The sequence below is a fragment of the Mastigoproctus giganteus genome, chromosome 11 (genome assembly GCF_048544385.1).
Source record: "Mastigoproctus giganteus isolate SK-2022 chromosome 11, ASM4854438v1, whole genome shotgun sequence".
Classification (NCBI taxonomy): Eukaryota; Metazoa; Arthropoda; class Arachnida; order Uropygi; family Thelyphonidae; genus Mastigoproctus; species Mastigoproctus giganteus.
This window is the reverse complement of record NC_143585.1, coordinates 131300917-131314142: the sequence shown is the minus strand read 5'-3', so window position 1 is coordinate 131314142 and position 13226 is coordinate 131300917. Positions and strand designations below refer to the sequence as shown.

Here is a 13226-nt window from a genome sequence, read left to right as displayed (position 1 = left end):
CGGCAGCAAACTGCACAATGTCTTTGTCGGGTCTTCCTATGCCATTCCTGGGACATGTCCCGTCCATATGGAGTGGTCAAGTCCAGATAATGGCTCCAGTTTAAGCCGGTGGTCAGTTCCAGGTTAAGTTAATGATTAGTTGTTCTTCAGGTTGTAGTTGTTAGGTTTTTGTTTGGTTGAGGTATCTAAGGATCTTTATTCTGAATGACGAGTGATTGGTTTGTAGGAAAATTCCTGCTAAGGTTGTGGGTATGTCCTTCTAGTAAAAAGATCCTACGCAAACTGCGTTAAGGCTTTATAATTGTCTTCGCTCTCCAAGAGATACTGTTCTTGGTTTATCGACGAGAAACGTATTCTGGTTATTAAGAGGCAGTGTAGGTCTTCGTATAGTTGACAGTGGTGTATGAGGTGCTCCGACGTCTCTGGCTGTCCACAGTGCTGGTGGGAGACAAGAATTATGTTGCTCTTCAGCAGTTTGCATCTGATGTTTTCACAAGAAGAAGAATTAGTTATACGGCTATGAATAATTCTATTCCTTTGTCTGGTGGAGCTACTCAATAGGGAGCAACATTCCCTAATTTTTTTTATTATTATTTATTTATTTATTTCATTTATTTTTTTTAACACCACTGGAAATCCCTTTTTTTTTTTTTTCTCTCTCCTCTGGAGTGGGCCCCCAGAGGAATCTGGCCCATCTTTTGCCAACATCAGGTGGGTAAGAGTCTCGAATTGAGACAGTGCGAGCTCCATTGAGACTGGCCCACCTTCCCGTGGTGTGGACGAGTACCCAGAATCGTCTGTCCAGGTGACTGATGATTCTGGGTGGCCAAGCGGTCAGCACACGCTTCTTAGCATTAGCATTAGCATTAGTAGAGGCATTTGATGCAAGAAAGCAAGCTTATGCAGCATCAGCCAAAAAAAAAAAAAAAAAAAAAAAAAAAACCCACTTCCACTTCACCCCTCTGTTTCTTCAAAATACCTGTCTAGCTGAGCCTTAAACTTGTTTAGGCTATCAACCTCCACCACAAGGGATGGAAGTCTGTTCCACCAACCAACCACCCGCTGGCTAAAGGCAAATTTCCGCACGTCTATCCTACATCTGTCTTTCCTCAATTTGAATTTATGCCCTCTCAGGTGATTTTTCTGAGCTAGAGGAAGAATCCCATCAGCATTGAGCATGCTTAAACCATTCAAGGCTTTATACACCTCTATAAGATCACCTCGCTGGTGCCTAGTCTCCAGACACTGTAATTTGCAAAACTTAAGCCTTTCTTCGTAAGAGCACCCCTTTGTTCCATTCACTAATCTTGTTGCCCTTCTCTGTACTCGTTCCAGCAGCTCTACATCCTTCTTGAAATGAGGCCTCCAGACCTGTATACAGTACTCTAGGTGTGGCCTGACCATCGCCTTATACAATGGAATAATCACCTCCTTATCCCTGCTGGAAAAATTCCTGTATATCATTGACAATACTCCATGAGCTACTCTTGCAGCCCGTCTGCACTGCTCAGAGAACTTCATATCTGCCTGCACAACCACCCCCAAGTCCCTTTCATTCTCTACCACTGTCAGTGTAGTACCACAGAGTTGATACGTTGCTCTGGGGTTGCTGTTTCCCATGTGTAGTACTTTACATTTGTCAATGTTAAACTTCATTTGCCACCTCTCAGCCCATCTGCTCAACCTTTCCAGATCCTGTTGCAGCAGCATAGTGTCCGTAGTGTCCTTGACAACCCTGCCAACCTTTGTATCGTCTGCAAACTTGGACATTAAGCCGGATATACCATCATCAATATCATTTATAAATACAGAAAACAATAATGGACCCAACACAGAGCCCTGAGGGACTCCACTAATAACATCAGTCCACGATGAGCAGTGTCCATTCTTGATTAGACCGGGGTTCTAACCATTCACCACCAAATACGGAGGATGCGGAAAGGTCAGGGAATGACCACCGCATATTCCTGGAGCAATATGGCCTTAGTTGCTAATGCTCCTAAAAATAAAATAAATAACAATAATAGACACAACAACAGAACACACACAAACATACACTACTTATTTCTGGCCCTTCTACAGTGGTACCGTTCTTCACAGAGATACGAGGCGGAGATGAACTGACGTTCTAGGTGCCGCCCATTACACACACACACACACACACACACACACACACACACACACACACACACACACACACACACACACACACACACACACACACACACACACACACACACACACACACACCACGCCGACCGGGCTAGCCGGGTGGGTAAAGTGCCTGCCTAGCAACCCAAAGGTATGAGGTATGAGGTATCTCAGCAACCCAAAGGTCGTGGGTTCGAATCCCGCCTCAGGCTTGGATCAAAGTACTGCAAAAACCTTGGAAGGTGCATTATGGCCACAGAAGCCGATGCGCCAACAACTAACAAAACACACACACACACACACACACACACACACACACACACACACACACACACACACACACACACACACACACACACACACACGCACGTCCACAGTGGCAGAAAGGGGTGTCACTCAAAACGAAACTGGAGAGTTTTACTCTTATTGCGTCGTGTCCCGTGAGTAGGTAAGATGTCAGCAGTCCCGGTTTTCTCCGGGACTGCTGACATCTTTTGGGCTTTTGGGAAACACTAGTTGATTATCCGGTATGAATTTTCGGGTGACTTCCCCTTTTGCCGAAGTCGTCCAGCGGGTTTGCCAGGCCTGCTGTAGGTGGGTGAGAAGGCGTTTTTTCTCGAGTTTACGATCGTTCGCCGGATCAGTTGTGTAGTCTATGCAGGTGATTGCTCTGCCTTTGGATAGTTGATAAAGCAACCCACAGCAAACGATCTCCAGGTCCAGGGGGAGAGCGCCCAAGGGCGTGGGTGCTTACAGTATAGCAGGCTCTCGCGATTGTCAGTAGGTCTCTAGCTTCCTTTTGTTTACTCTGTTACCGCCTTGTGGAACCAGACTCCTGATGCGTATGTTATTGCTGGTAAGAAGACTGCCTTATAGAATAGGACTAGGGTTCTCTTCTTAAGCCCCCAGTCGCGACGAGTGGCTCTAGCTATTAGTGCGGAGTATTTTTTGATTTTGCTTCGGAGGTAAGTAAGATGGGGTGTGAATGACAGATTTTTATCCAGCAGAACACCAAGATATTTAAGTTCGGTGGAAAGCTTAATTGTTGTTTCCTGAATCTTTATCTGGGGAGGCCTTCTGATATTGAGAGACCCTTTAAGTAAGATGGAGCAGGTTTTTGTTGGGGATACCTTTAAGTGGTTTTGGGTGGCCCAGTCTTGTAGGATATTTATAGTACGGTTTGCAGAGATCTCTAGTTGAGCTCTTGAGTCTGCCGCCAGCATCAGGATCTGGTCATCCGCGTAGGCCTGTGGAGAGGAGAACATCTCAGATGCGTGCCGATGGGACCTTTAACATTGACTGTGTACTATTAAGGGTTGTTTATGAGAAAACAAACAAGACTGTTGTGCGCTTAGGATTTTCTGGTAGGTAAATGAACAAGCCAAATAAGGACATTTGTAATTGTAAGAGCCTCAGCGTTTCGTCCTCCTCGGTCCGTGCAACTAGAACTGAACCCAACTGGAGTCAATTAAAATCACCCAGGAAAATTACCGCACTGATAGAAAAGTTAGATTGGAGAAAGTCGAGTTTCAAAGAAAGGGAGTCAAAGAGTGCAGTGGAATTAGTGGATTTGGGAAAGCGACATAAGCAACAGATGAATTTTACAGAGTGGATTAGTACGATTTTAAGACAGAGGAATTCCAAAAGAAGAGATTCTAAATTAGGAAGTCTCTGGCAAGGAATATCAGAGCGGACATATGCACACATATCGCGTTTTAAGCGAAACGAATCACAGAGCGAATAAATAGGGAAACTGAAATGAGTGGTGGTTGAAGCAACCATATTTGACTTTCTGTCAGAAAAAAAAAAAGCCAGTGGGGCTTAGACCACGGGACTAACACCATTGTTTGTAAATCAATGAGGAAATTTTATGTTTTTTGGTTAACTAATCTAGTCAACCAAATTCAATTCTAGATTAGTCAACCAACCAGCCATTAGTTGACTAATCCAGTCGTTTGACTAGATTATGCAATGAACCCTTGAGAAGCTGGTCCAGGCTGATGCGTTCCTTTTTTTGTTACCGAAAACATCATAAATAAGATAGTGAAATTAGCGAAACAAATGTGTTCTTAATGAAGTCATCAATATACAGTAAACAGACTTCGGAATTAACGGCAGCGTCCATTGAATTGTTTTCGTTAGTACGGGATCCAATAGCGGAACTGCCTCAAATATAATTAGATAGTAAAAGTTACCATCAGTTAGAATATTTTTGTAATAATGCAGAATGCCGGGAGCCAGGATTTTCTTAGCCATCAACCTTTCAACAACCTGCCGATCATGTTAGACATCAGTAGGGAGTCTGAACATCCAGCGAGGGTAATCGAGAGCTGTTACTTCTGAATAAGCTTTAATCAGAGCTTTTACTGCTATTGTATGACAGCAAAATTTCAAGCTTGTCTGCTTCATACAAATGCAGTAACAAACAATATTACAACATATAATCTTTTTATGACATAATGTAGCACTTTTTCATAACATTTTAGCAATTTTTCCGACATTATATATGTGTACATATATCTTTCGAATATTTTTAAATATCTTTCGAGTTTTCTAACGGATAATCGGATTTTGCTCACAGCTCCATGCAGTCCGTTAAAGTGAGGTTTCTATGCTTCTCAGGGTTCTTAAATGTACTAGGCATGTAAATTAAATGGATTTTGCTGGATACTTGTCGGTGCTAAACGATCTTATGCTGTGTATTCTTGTCTCTTATTCTGTTTAACAATGTGGACTACCTGAATATAAAAGTAATTACTATGGCTAACCTAAATATTCTATAGAGAAGATTCTATAGCCGTAGAGAAGCCCCCGCTGCTAGTACAGCGGTTATAATCACTGAACTTTCACACCGTGTGAAAAAACCTGGAATTCGAATCCATCCCGTTACGACGGAACGAACATTTGTAGAGATTTTTTAAAACATTGTGACCGATTGGTCGATCTCGTGTTGCCTGGTTTTATCCATAAAGAAAAAATAATAATAATAATAGTGCTTTCAAATTAAATAAGCATTTCTGCAAGATAAAGACTTTTCCGGAAGCATTAGTCTCTATGGCTCTCCAGTGTATGACTCTGCGAGGAAAAGTACTTTAGACCGGTTAAACACGATCCAGCACCGTTTACCTTTCTAACCTGTTTAGGAATATGTCATAAAATATAATAGTTATTTTAAATAAAGTCAGTATTTCATTATTAACCATCAGAAATTCACAATATGGCCCTGGCAGCCTATATGTTGTTAAACTCCAACACACAACAACAACAGCATTAGTCTCTAAAATTCCATCGATTTGTATAGAAAACAACTGTACATTGTGAAAGACCTTGTTTTGCATTTTCTGAATTCATAATTAACTTGATTCTGTGACTCTTTTAGAAATAATAAATAAAAATGTGAAACTGTAAATGTAATTAAGAGATTGCCCATCAGTTAAAAGTCTAACTCCGCACTCCTCTTTTTTTTTTTCTTTTGCAGTTCTTTCCACGAGTATAGCCATTGCATGAAAACTATAGTCATCAGAAACTGTGATCGAGACGCCACCGACCTTATAGAGGAATTTATATCCACCACTCTAGGATCAAGTATGCAGTACTGCAGCCAGTTCAATAACATTCCTTCCAAGAACTGTCGGAGTTCCACAGACAGTCACTTCGCCGGAGACTCAAATAGATGTGCTTATTGTAGTGCGGCCTTATCATGGCACATTTTATTGCCTATAGGATTCCTTCTGTACCACTGTTAGTTAAAATCGTTAAGCTGTTAAAAACCTGAAGACATTCAAGGATCCATGGGAAGAGTTGTGTTGTTAACGACTTTTTTGTTGTTGTTGTTTGTATCAGAGTCTGGAGCCATATTTGACGATAAGTTGAAATTACTATTTTTAGACGAGATAAGCATTTGATGTTATTTTAATTTGATGGAGTGACTATTTGAACAATTTCATTACTCCCGGCTGATTTTATAACGTCATTTTTAAGACTGGCAGAGAGTATTTCTAAATTCTGTATACTTCAGTTGCAAGCGTTCGTTCTTAAGCCGTCTTTCGTTCTTCGATCATGATTTTTGGATGCCTTTAAGTTACATTCTGCATTTATCCCACAGCGAGATATCTTTTAACGTGGCTCTCCATTAACTTCCACAAGAAAATGGCTTGTTTGGGAGAACAGTTGGTATATCCAAGGGTTGCAAACTATTTGGTTAAAGCAATTTAACTACATGATATCATGCTTTGAAAAGAAAATAAATCTTCGTTAGTATTTTAGCCTTTTTGCAGTCAACATAAACCTGCTGAAATAGGTGCGTAGGAAGAGGAGAACGAAAGCATTTAATTGAAAACGAGCTTGTTTACGTGAGTATTTCCCGATCAAATTGCTATAACAACTTGTTAGGCTAAAACAATTATATTAGATTTCAGTGCTAAGTACAGCGTAAGCGAAATATTCTATATATATTTTCATTATACGACCATATAATTTAATTTTGTTTCGGTATTAATTTTTGTTATACCATTTCTTTTAAAAATATAAAATGTTTACTTTTTTGTGTTGAAAAACGTAATTTTCCAAAATAACAGGGTAAACATGCCATGGTTCATATTCGGAACATATCACTGCTTTAGAATATAAAAAATAGGATAAAATGAACTTTTACCTTCGAAATATTTCCAAGAGAAGAGACTACATTCTCACTAATGATCTCATCAGAATTTCAACTGAAATGAAAATTCAAAATTTTCACGAAAATAGGATGGAAAATGAAATATTTTTATTTTGTTTAATGACAAAATTTGTTTAATAGCGCGCATATACTACGTTACAATTTTTAAGAAGTGTTATTTTGAAGATATAAATTATAATTGATTTTAATACGCTTTATCTATATCTACGATAAATACTTTGTACGATAAATTCCTTTCATAAATAGCATTTCATAAACTTCATTTTTTATTTTATTTCTGATTTTTAGATAATCAAACTTCTCTGCAAAATAAGTAGCTGCATTAAAAAAAACACTTCAATTTTTCAGTGATAAATATATAATTCTCCTCCATCAATTTAGAACAAAATAAGGTTTACTATTGAATGCCTCATGACCGAAGTTAATGCAGTAATAATTTTGTAGGACAAATTCCTTTAAGAACTACCCTAACTCTTATCAAAACATGTGTTAAATGCAGTGAAATCAGGCCAAAGGTCGATTGATCATTTCAGAAAATGAAGAATCTGGGTGATTCACTTTCCTTGATGGAAGTGCCACTTCATTTAAATACCAACCACACCGACATTATGGTGAGGCGATTACGTTGTACTTAATATCTTTAAATGTTACCTGATTTATGTAGGCTTAGTGGTAGCGTAATGACACAATTATCTGTTATAACTAAATTTACGTAAATTTTGTAGCTACAGATTACATTATCAGTTTACAGATAAACATGGCACTTCACTGCGTTTATTGTTACAAAAATTTATAATACTGAAATAGTTCATGTCAGAAATTTTCTGTGTATTAATTTTCAAGTATTATAAATGATTTTTATTTGTTTTACCAACTTTCGCAATACTAGAACATCGCATTCACTAGCTGTTAAGAATTGACTTTAAATTGTACGGTGTAAAGAAGTATTTTTATTGATTTCATTCTTCATCTGCATCTTTCATATCCATTAAGATCATCGTTGTCAAGTCTTTCAAATTTTCATCAAGAAGTTAGAACGCCAAAGAAGATTTATTTACGATTTAATACATCAGAATAAATCAGTTTTTTCATCATTCTAATATCTTGTGAGAGCAATCTGTAAGGCTCTTAAAATATACATGCTATTCACTAGTTAATGTAAATTTTAAAGAAGTGCCACCTTTTGATAATGGCGAATATCAAAAGATGCGTTACCGAAATGTATAACTTTATCAAACCATATGTGTGTGTGGAGATGCGAAAATTTTACTATGATCTAGGAGGCCCAGCAGTGACAACGGTTCAGGTAATGGTTAATTTATGTGTATAAGCCAGTTTACTAATCATAATAATGCCTACGCTCCTGAGCAGGATCTAGTACCGTTAGAGAACTGGCGGATAGGATTTGGTCCCAGTGCGGCGATCCCATTCCGATTCATAGACAGGATGAGGTGGCTAGGATTCGCTTGGATTTTGACAAATGCATACCATAGTACTCATGATTAGTTTTTGCTGGATGTGAAGTTGGAATAAGTAAAGATGGTGATTAACGACCGATGAGGAAGGAATTAACATAAAGATATATGTATTCCGAGATGGCCACAAAATGGATCAGGGATGCATTTACAACTGCTCGGCTGTGGTCTCGAATGAGTAAAAATATACCTGCTGTGTTAACTGGGTAACAACGACACATTCACCAGTTAAGTTAAATTGCAACCAGTTAAATTACAATTGTTACCAACGAAAAATTTCGATCTCTGACATAACGAATAATTACTTACAGTGGTCGTTTAAGTGATACATCTGATCGCGACTAGGATTTTGATCATAGAAGCGAACACAAACCTGGCATGGTCAAAATAAGCGAAAAATGCTAAAATTAAAGCATAATTTTTATGCATTGTTCAAGAGCACGGTTAGGTTGTTCGTGAGCATACTCGTCAACAACAGGTTAGGGATGAAGAGCACCAAGCAAGTCCTGTGCATTGTGGTATTATGTTAAAATGAAGTCGGCAAATGCAAAGCACCTTTAAGAAGGTGAATATAACTGAACACTGCCCGATACCCATGGCCCATTGAATTCCCGCTAACGAAGAACCCGGAAAACCCAATTAAGAATGGTCTGTATAGAATTTTTGACCGTTTTTAACAAGTGTGCCCCTTCCTTTTCAGAGTTTAAGCTCATTTATCTTTTTATATTTGATCTGTTTTTAATGTTACCAATTTACGTGATACATAGTTGGAAAATTTCCAGTGAAACAAATTATTTAGGTTTTTGTGATACATATATATAAAGATTAAGTTTTTGTGATACAGACATGTATCAGAGCAGCCCAAAATGATTGATATGGTAGCAGCGCTGAATTAATTAATAAACAGCGTAAAGCTTTATAATTATGTACGAAGCTAAAACCGATTTTGAGATTGATTTTTTTTTTTTTTTTTTAATAGAAAAACTGTTCAACTATTGGTTGACTTGATTGACGTAATCACTAATGGTTCTAATAAAAAGACCCGATAATGTTCACTTTAAAGTTTTTCTGCTTATTCCTAGGAAAATTTTAGTGTTCATTATCGGTTAGTTACCCCATTTTTTTAAAGACTAAATTCGAAAAGACATTTAACGCCGATTGAAAATAATGTGATAACAACACACCTTTCGCATCGGTATCCTCATATTGTCAAGCTTTAATTTTGTCCGCGACTCAGGGAAACACTGCCTTTATAATTAATTGAATTTTTTTTTTTTTTTTAAATTCTTAAGTCACCAATTTCTACTCAAGAGGTGAAATAAGGAGTGCGAATTTCAGAGTGTTTGAATATGATCGGCTGCTTTGCATGTTCAAAAGAATCCCTAGGTAAACTGGTTTGTTCATTATGTTCGGCACACTTTTCTTTAGATATGTAACATATGTTTATTTAATTATTTCGGATACACGAACCGTTATTCATAAAATTTGATATGTGGCTTAAAATGTTGAATACCACTGTATTTGATGAAAACTAGCTGGTAGAGGTCTTTGGTCCATCTCTAGAACTCAGTACTATCGGTAGTCTAATAAGACCTAATTTCCCAAATTTTCAAAGTGCCGATTGTAAACAAAGCAGTCCGAACACGTGCCGCAACCAGTCAGCATTCTTTTACTGTCTAACTTCAAACTCACAGAACTTACTATTCTTCTTCCTCATTTATTCATTCAATTTCCGTTTTCTGGAATAGCCTTCCTTCATACGTATTCCTGAAAATTACAATCTACAGAAGTTCAAGTCTAATGTCAACAAATATCTTCTTTCATCTTCTCAACCTCCAACTCATGCACAGTACTAAGTACTATAGGTTCTAATACCTCTCGTGTTTGGGGGTTTCATAAAAAAAAGAACGTGTTCATTAGCAATAGACTGTTTCAATATATGGTCTTCAGAAGGCTGGCTGGTGAATTCTGTCTATTTAGCCAATGATGAAGACCAATTATTGCTGAACCTTACAAAGAAACTTTCTAAAGATTAATTGTCGAACCACCCATGAAACCTACAGTTATTCATCATGCTGTTATGGTTTGATAGAGTTATTTATTTCGGTAAACACCTTCCGCCTTTTGCTATTTCAGAAATTTTGGATGAAATATTTAAAGGTGTCCATCTTTAAAAAGAATCTTAAATATATTTAGCAAGAGAGAGAGAGAGAGGTCAGTATCAAAAAACCAATTGTTGTCAACACTGTGTGCAGTTATTTTAGAAAGAAATTATGTGATGTATAATCGACAATCCATCTATCTGTCTAGCTGTTATTCGTTATTAAAACTGTTCTTGAAAACATGTTTGTTCACGATACTGACCTCCGATTTTTCATCTACAGAGATAAATTTTATATCATTCGAAAAGGCTCAACCAGGAATCGAGTTTATGATATTAACCAGAATTTAAAGTTAATTTTTAAATAGGAAATTAAGTAATTGATCCGCTTGCTAAATGGCTAACTGACATAAATCATAATATCTTAAGCGCAACCATAACGGTTAAACTATAATGCTGTGTTTCTCAGCTTTTTTGTGCAAAGTACGTCCTTTTCGAAAAAAGAAAAAATATTACAAGTGACCCAGTTGCTCACAATTTTGACGCATACGACAGAATTTTTCTAAATATCTGTTGTGTTCTTCCTCTTCCCCCCCTGACTTCTCTCACGTAATAAATAAAAATCGATAAAAAACTCATAATGAATAAAAGGATTTCATGCGTGATTTTACTACATTGGATATACAAGATGAAATTCACAAATAGGCATTTATTTCCCCCCCCCCCCCTAACTACTCCTCATTTCTTCTGACAGAAAATTTGAACGAAGTGCTATAAATGAGAGATCAAATAAAAAAGCATGTCGCCGGGAAGAAAATTTACTGATCGAATAAACTAACTGCTGAACGTTAAACGTTCCCGAGTCGGCTCATGCAGGAAGACGACCCAATAATCGGAGGCCCAGAACTTCCGATTATAGGGGACTCTAAAAGTAGATATTGTAGTTGACAGTTAAGCGGGCTAATTAGTATAGCGATCAACCGAAGGTGTTCTAAAGGTCTTTACAGTAAATATGCATTTTCTTTTAACGTTTTCAAAGACCTTAAGAAGAAATTGCTCATAAAAAAAAAAATAATAAAATAAAATAATGCCTATCCGGACCCCTTGGTCCTCCCCTCCTTACTGAGTGCACTCTGAATGAAATCATTCAGATCTTTTATGCACGCTGTATATACACCATAAGTTTTAATGTTTAATAATAATAATACTTTTTTAGAAATTATAAAAAATGCATAAACGTTGACACAATAGAGAGCTCTTTACGAAGTTACAAATATAGTAATTACAAGCAGAGACGAGTAATTCATACAAATGTTTCGAGTGCTGAGACCTCCATTGGAATGAAGACAACTCTGTATTCTGTGATCCTCTTGGATCAGAAATGCCACAAAGAAGTCGATCACAAAATCCGGTAAGCCTCCGTGTAAAGTAAGATGACTACTTCATAACTGACATAAATGACTTCATAACTGATATTAAATTAAAATAGAATTTAGAGTTGTAAAGTAGCTTACTTATCTTGTGCGAAGATCATCCCCTCCCCCATCCCTTGCTGACAAAGAGAAAGAAACTTCTGTCTGCTGTGCAGGAGTAAAGTTGTAGCTTCAACTGAAATAAATAAAATACAAAATTCTGAGTCACTTGTGAGTTATACCCTGTGCCTATGCACATTGCACAACGTGCTGCTTTCCTATTTTTATGTGAAGGTAACGGCCAAAGAAGTGGCAGTGCCTCTCACATAGCCTACAATATGTAGTAACTGCAAGAATTAAAAAAATGTCCCTGTTCATTTCTGGTCACCATTCATGTCAGACATTATGATGTACCTTGTTTCATTCAGCACAAAACCAAACTGATCCTAAAATCAAATAAAATGTTATAATTAATGGTATATAATCATGATATATAAATAGTATATATATACATACAAGCACATCATCTTGAGCCCGTAATTTGGGAGTGCTCGTTTTATTTTATTTATTTATTTTTTAATCACTGGATTGCATGAACCATGGATCTCAACTTTTAGACAAACGGAGCCTTCCCCCCTCCCCGTTGTTACTTATAATTTGGCTTCGGCCCTTATTTGGCTTAAAAAATGTAAAGTAGGATTAACGGAATTTCATCGTCACTCTTATGGGGAAATTTCCATTTATATTAAAAAAAAATTGGCAAGAAACACTTTTACCATTCTAACAGGCTATTGGTAGAAGGAGAATAGTGGCCGATAGAGGTTCTCTCTCTTCGATAACCTCCTTCCATTTATAAATAAATCCATGCAAATAATAATAAATTTGGAACAGAGACTAAAAATTCATTACACCTAATTCTGTTTTTGCACGAACTTTTTTACACGAATTTGATTTAACACGAATTCAAAATAAATATTTCATTCTCTTTTTACTCGAGTCATTTTGATTTAACACGAATTCAAAATAAATATTTCATTCTCTTTTTACGCGAGTCATTTTGATTTAACACGATTTCTATGAATTTTTTTTTGCCTAAATTCTAAGAAATTTTTTTTTTATTTGTGGCATATTAGTATCATTTGTATATTACACGCACCAATAGATTGGATAACAGCTAGTGTGTGCGTTTTGAAACGCGTGCTTTTGTTTACCAATGTGTACGTCTAGGTATCAATGAATCATCAACGTTTTTATTGAATTTTTTGCATACCTACGGTATTCGTGCATTGTATCTTCGGAAGACATTTAGTAGTAAGCTCTATTTCAAAGTGAAAGAATCTTTAGTGAAATTTGTGCTCATATAAATTTATTAATTTTGCTGATAGTCAATAAATTGTAAGTTTACA

At 37.0% G+C, this 13226-nt stretch overlaps 1 protein-coding gene across 1 annotated transcript in view; it reads left to right on the top strand.

Moving 5' to 3' along the window:
• The window catches only part of LOC150078436 (uncharacterized), a 166049-nt gene extending 160009 nt beyond the window's left edge, over nucleotides 1-6040 (top strand). Inside the window, exon 5 of the mRNA XM_090385122.1 lies at nucleotides 5630-6040. Within this exon, the coding sequence (XP_090241248.1) occupies nucleotides 5630-5897 (268 nt within the window). The 3' untranslated portion in view covers nucleotides 5898-6040. The remainder of the gene's footprint in view (nucleotides 1-5629) is intronic.
• Nucleotides 6041-13226: the final 7186 nt, after the last annotated feature.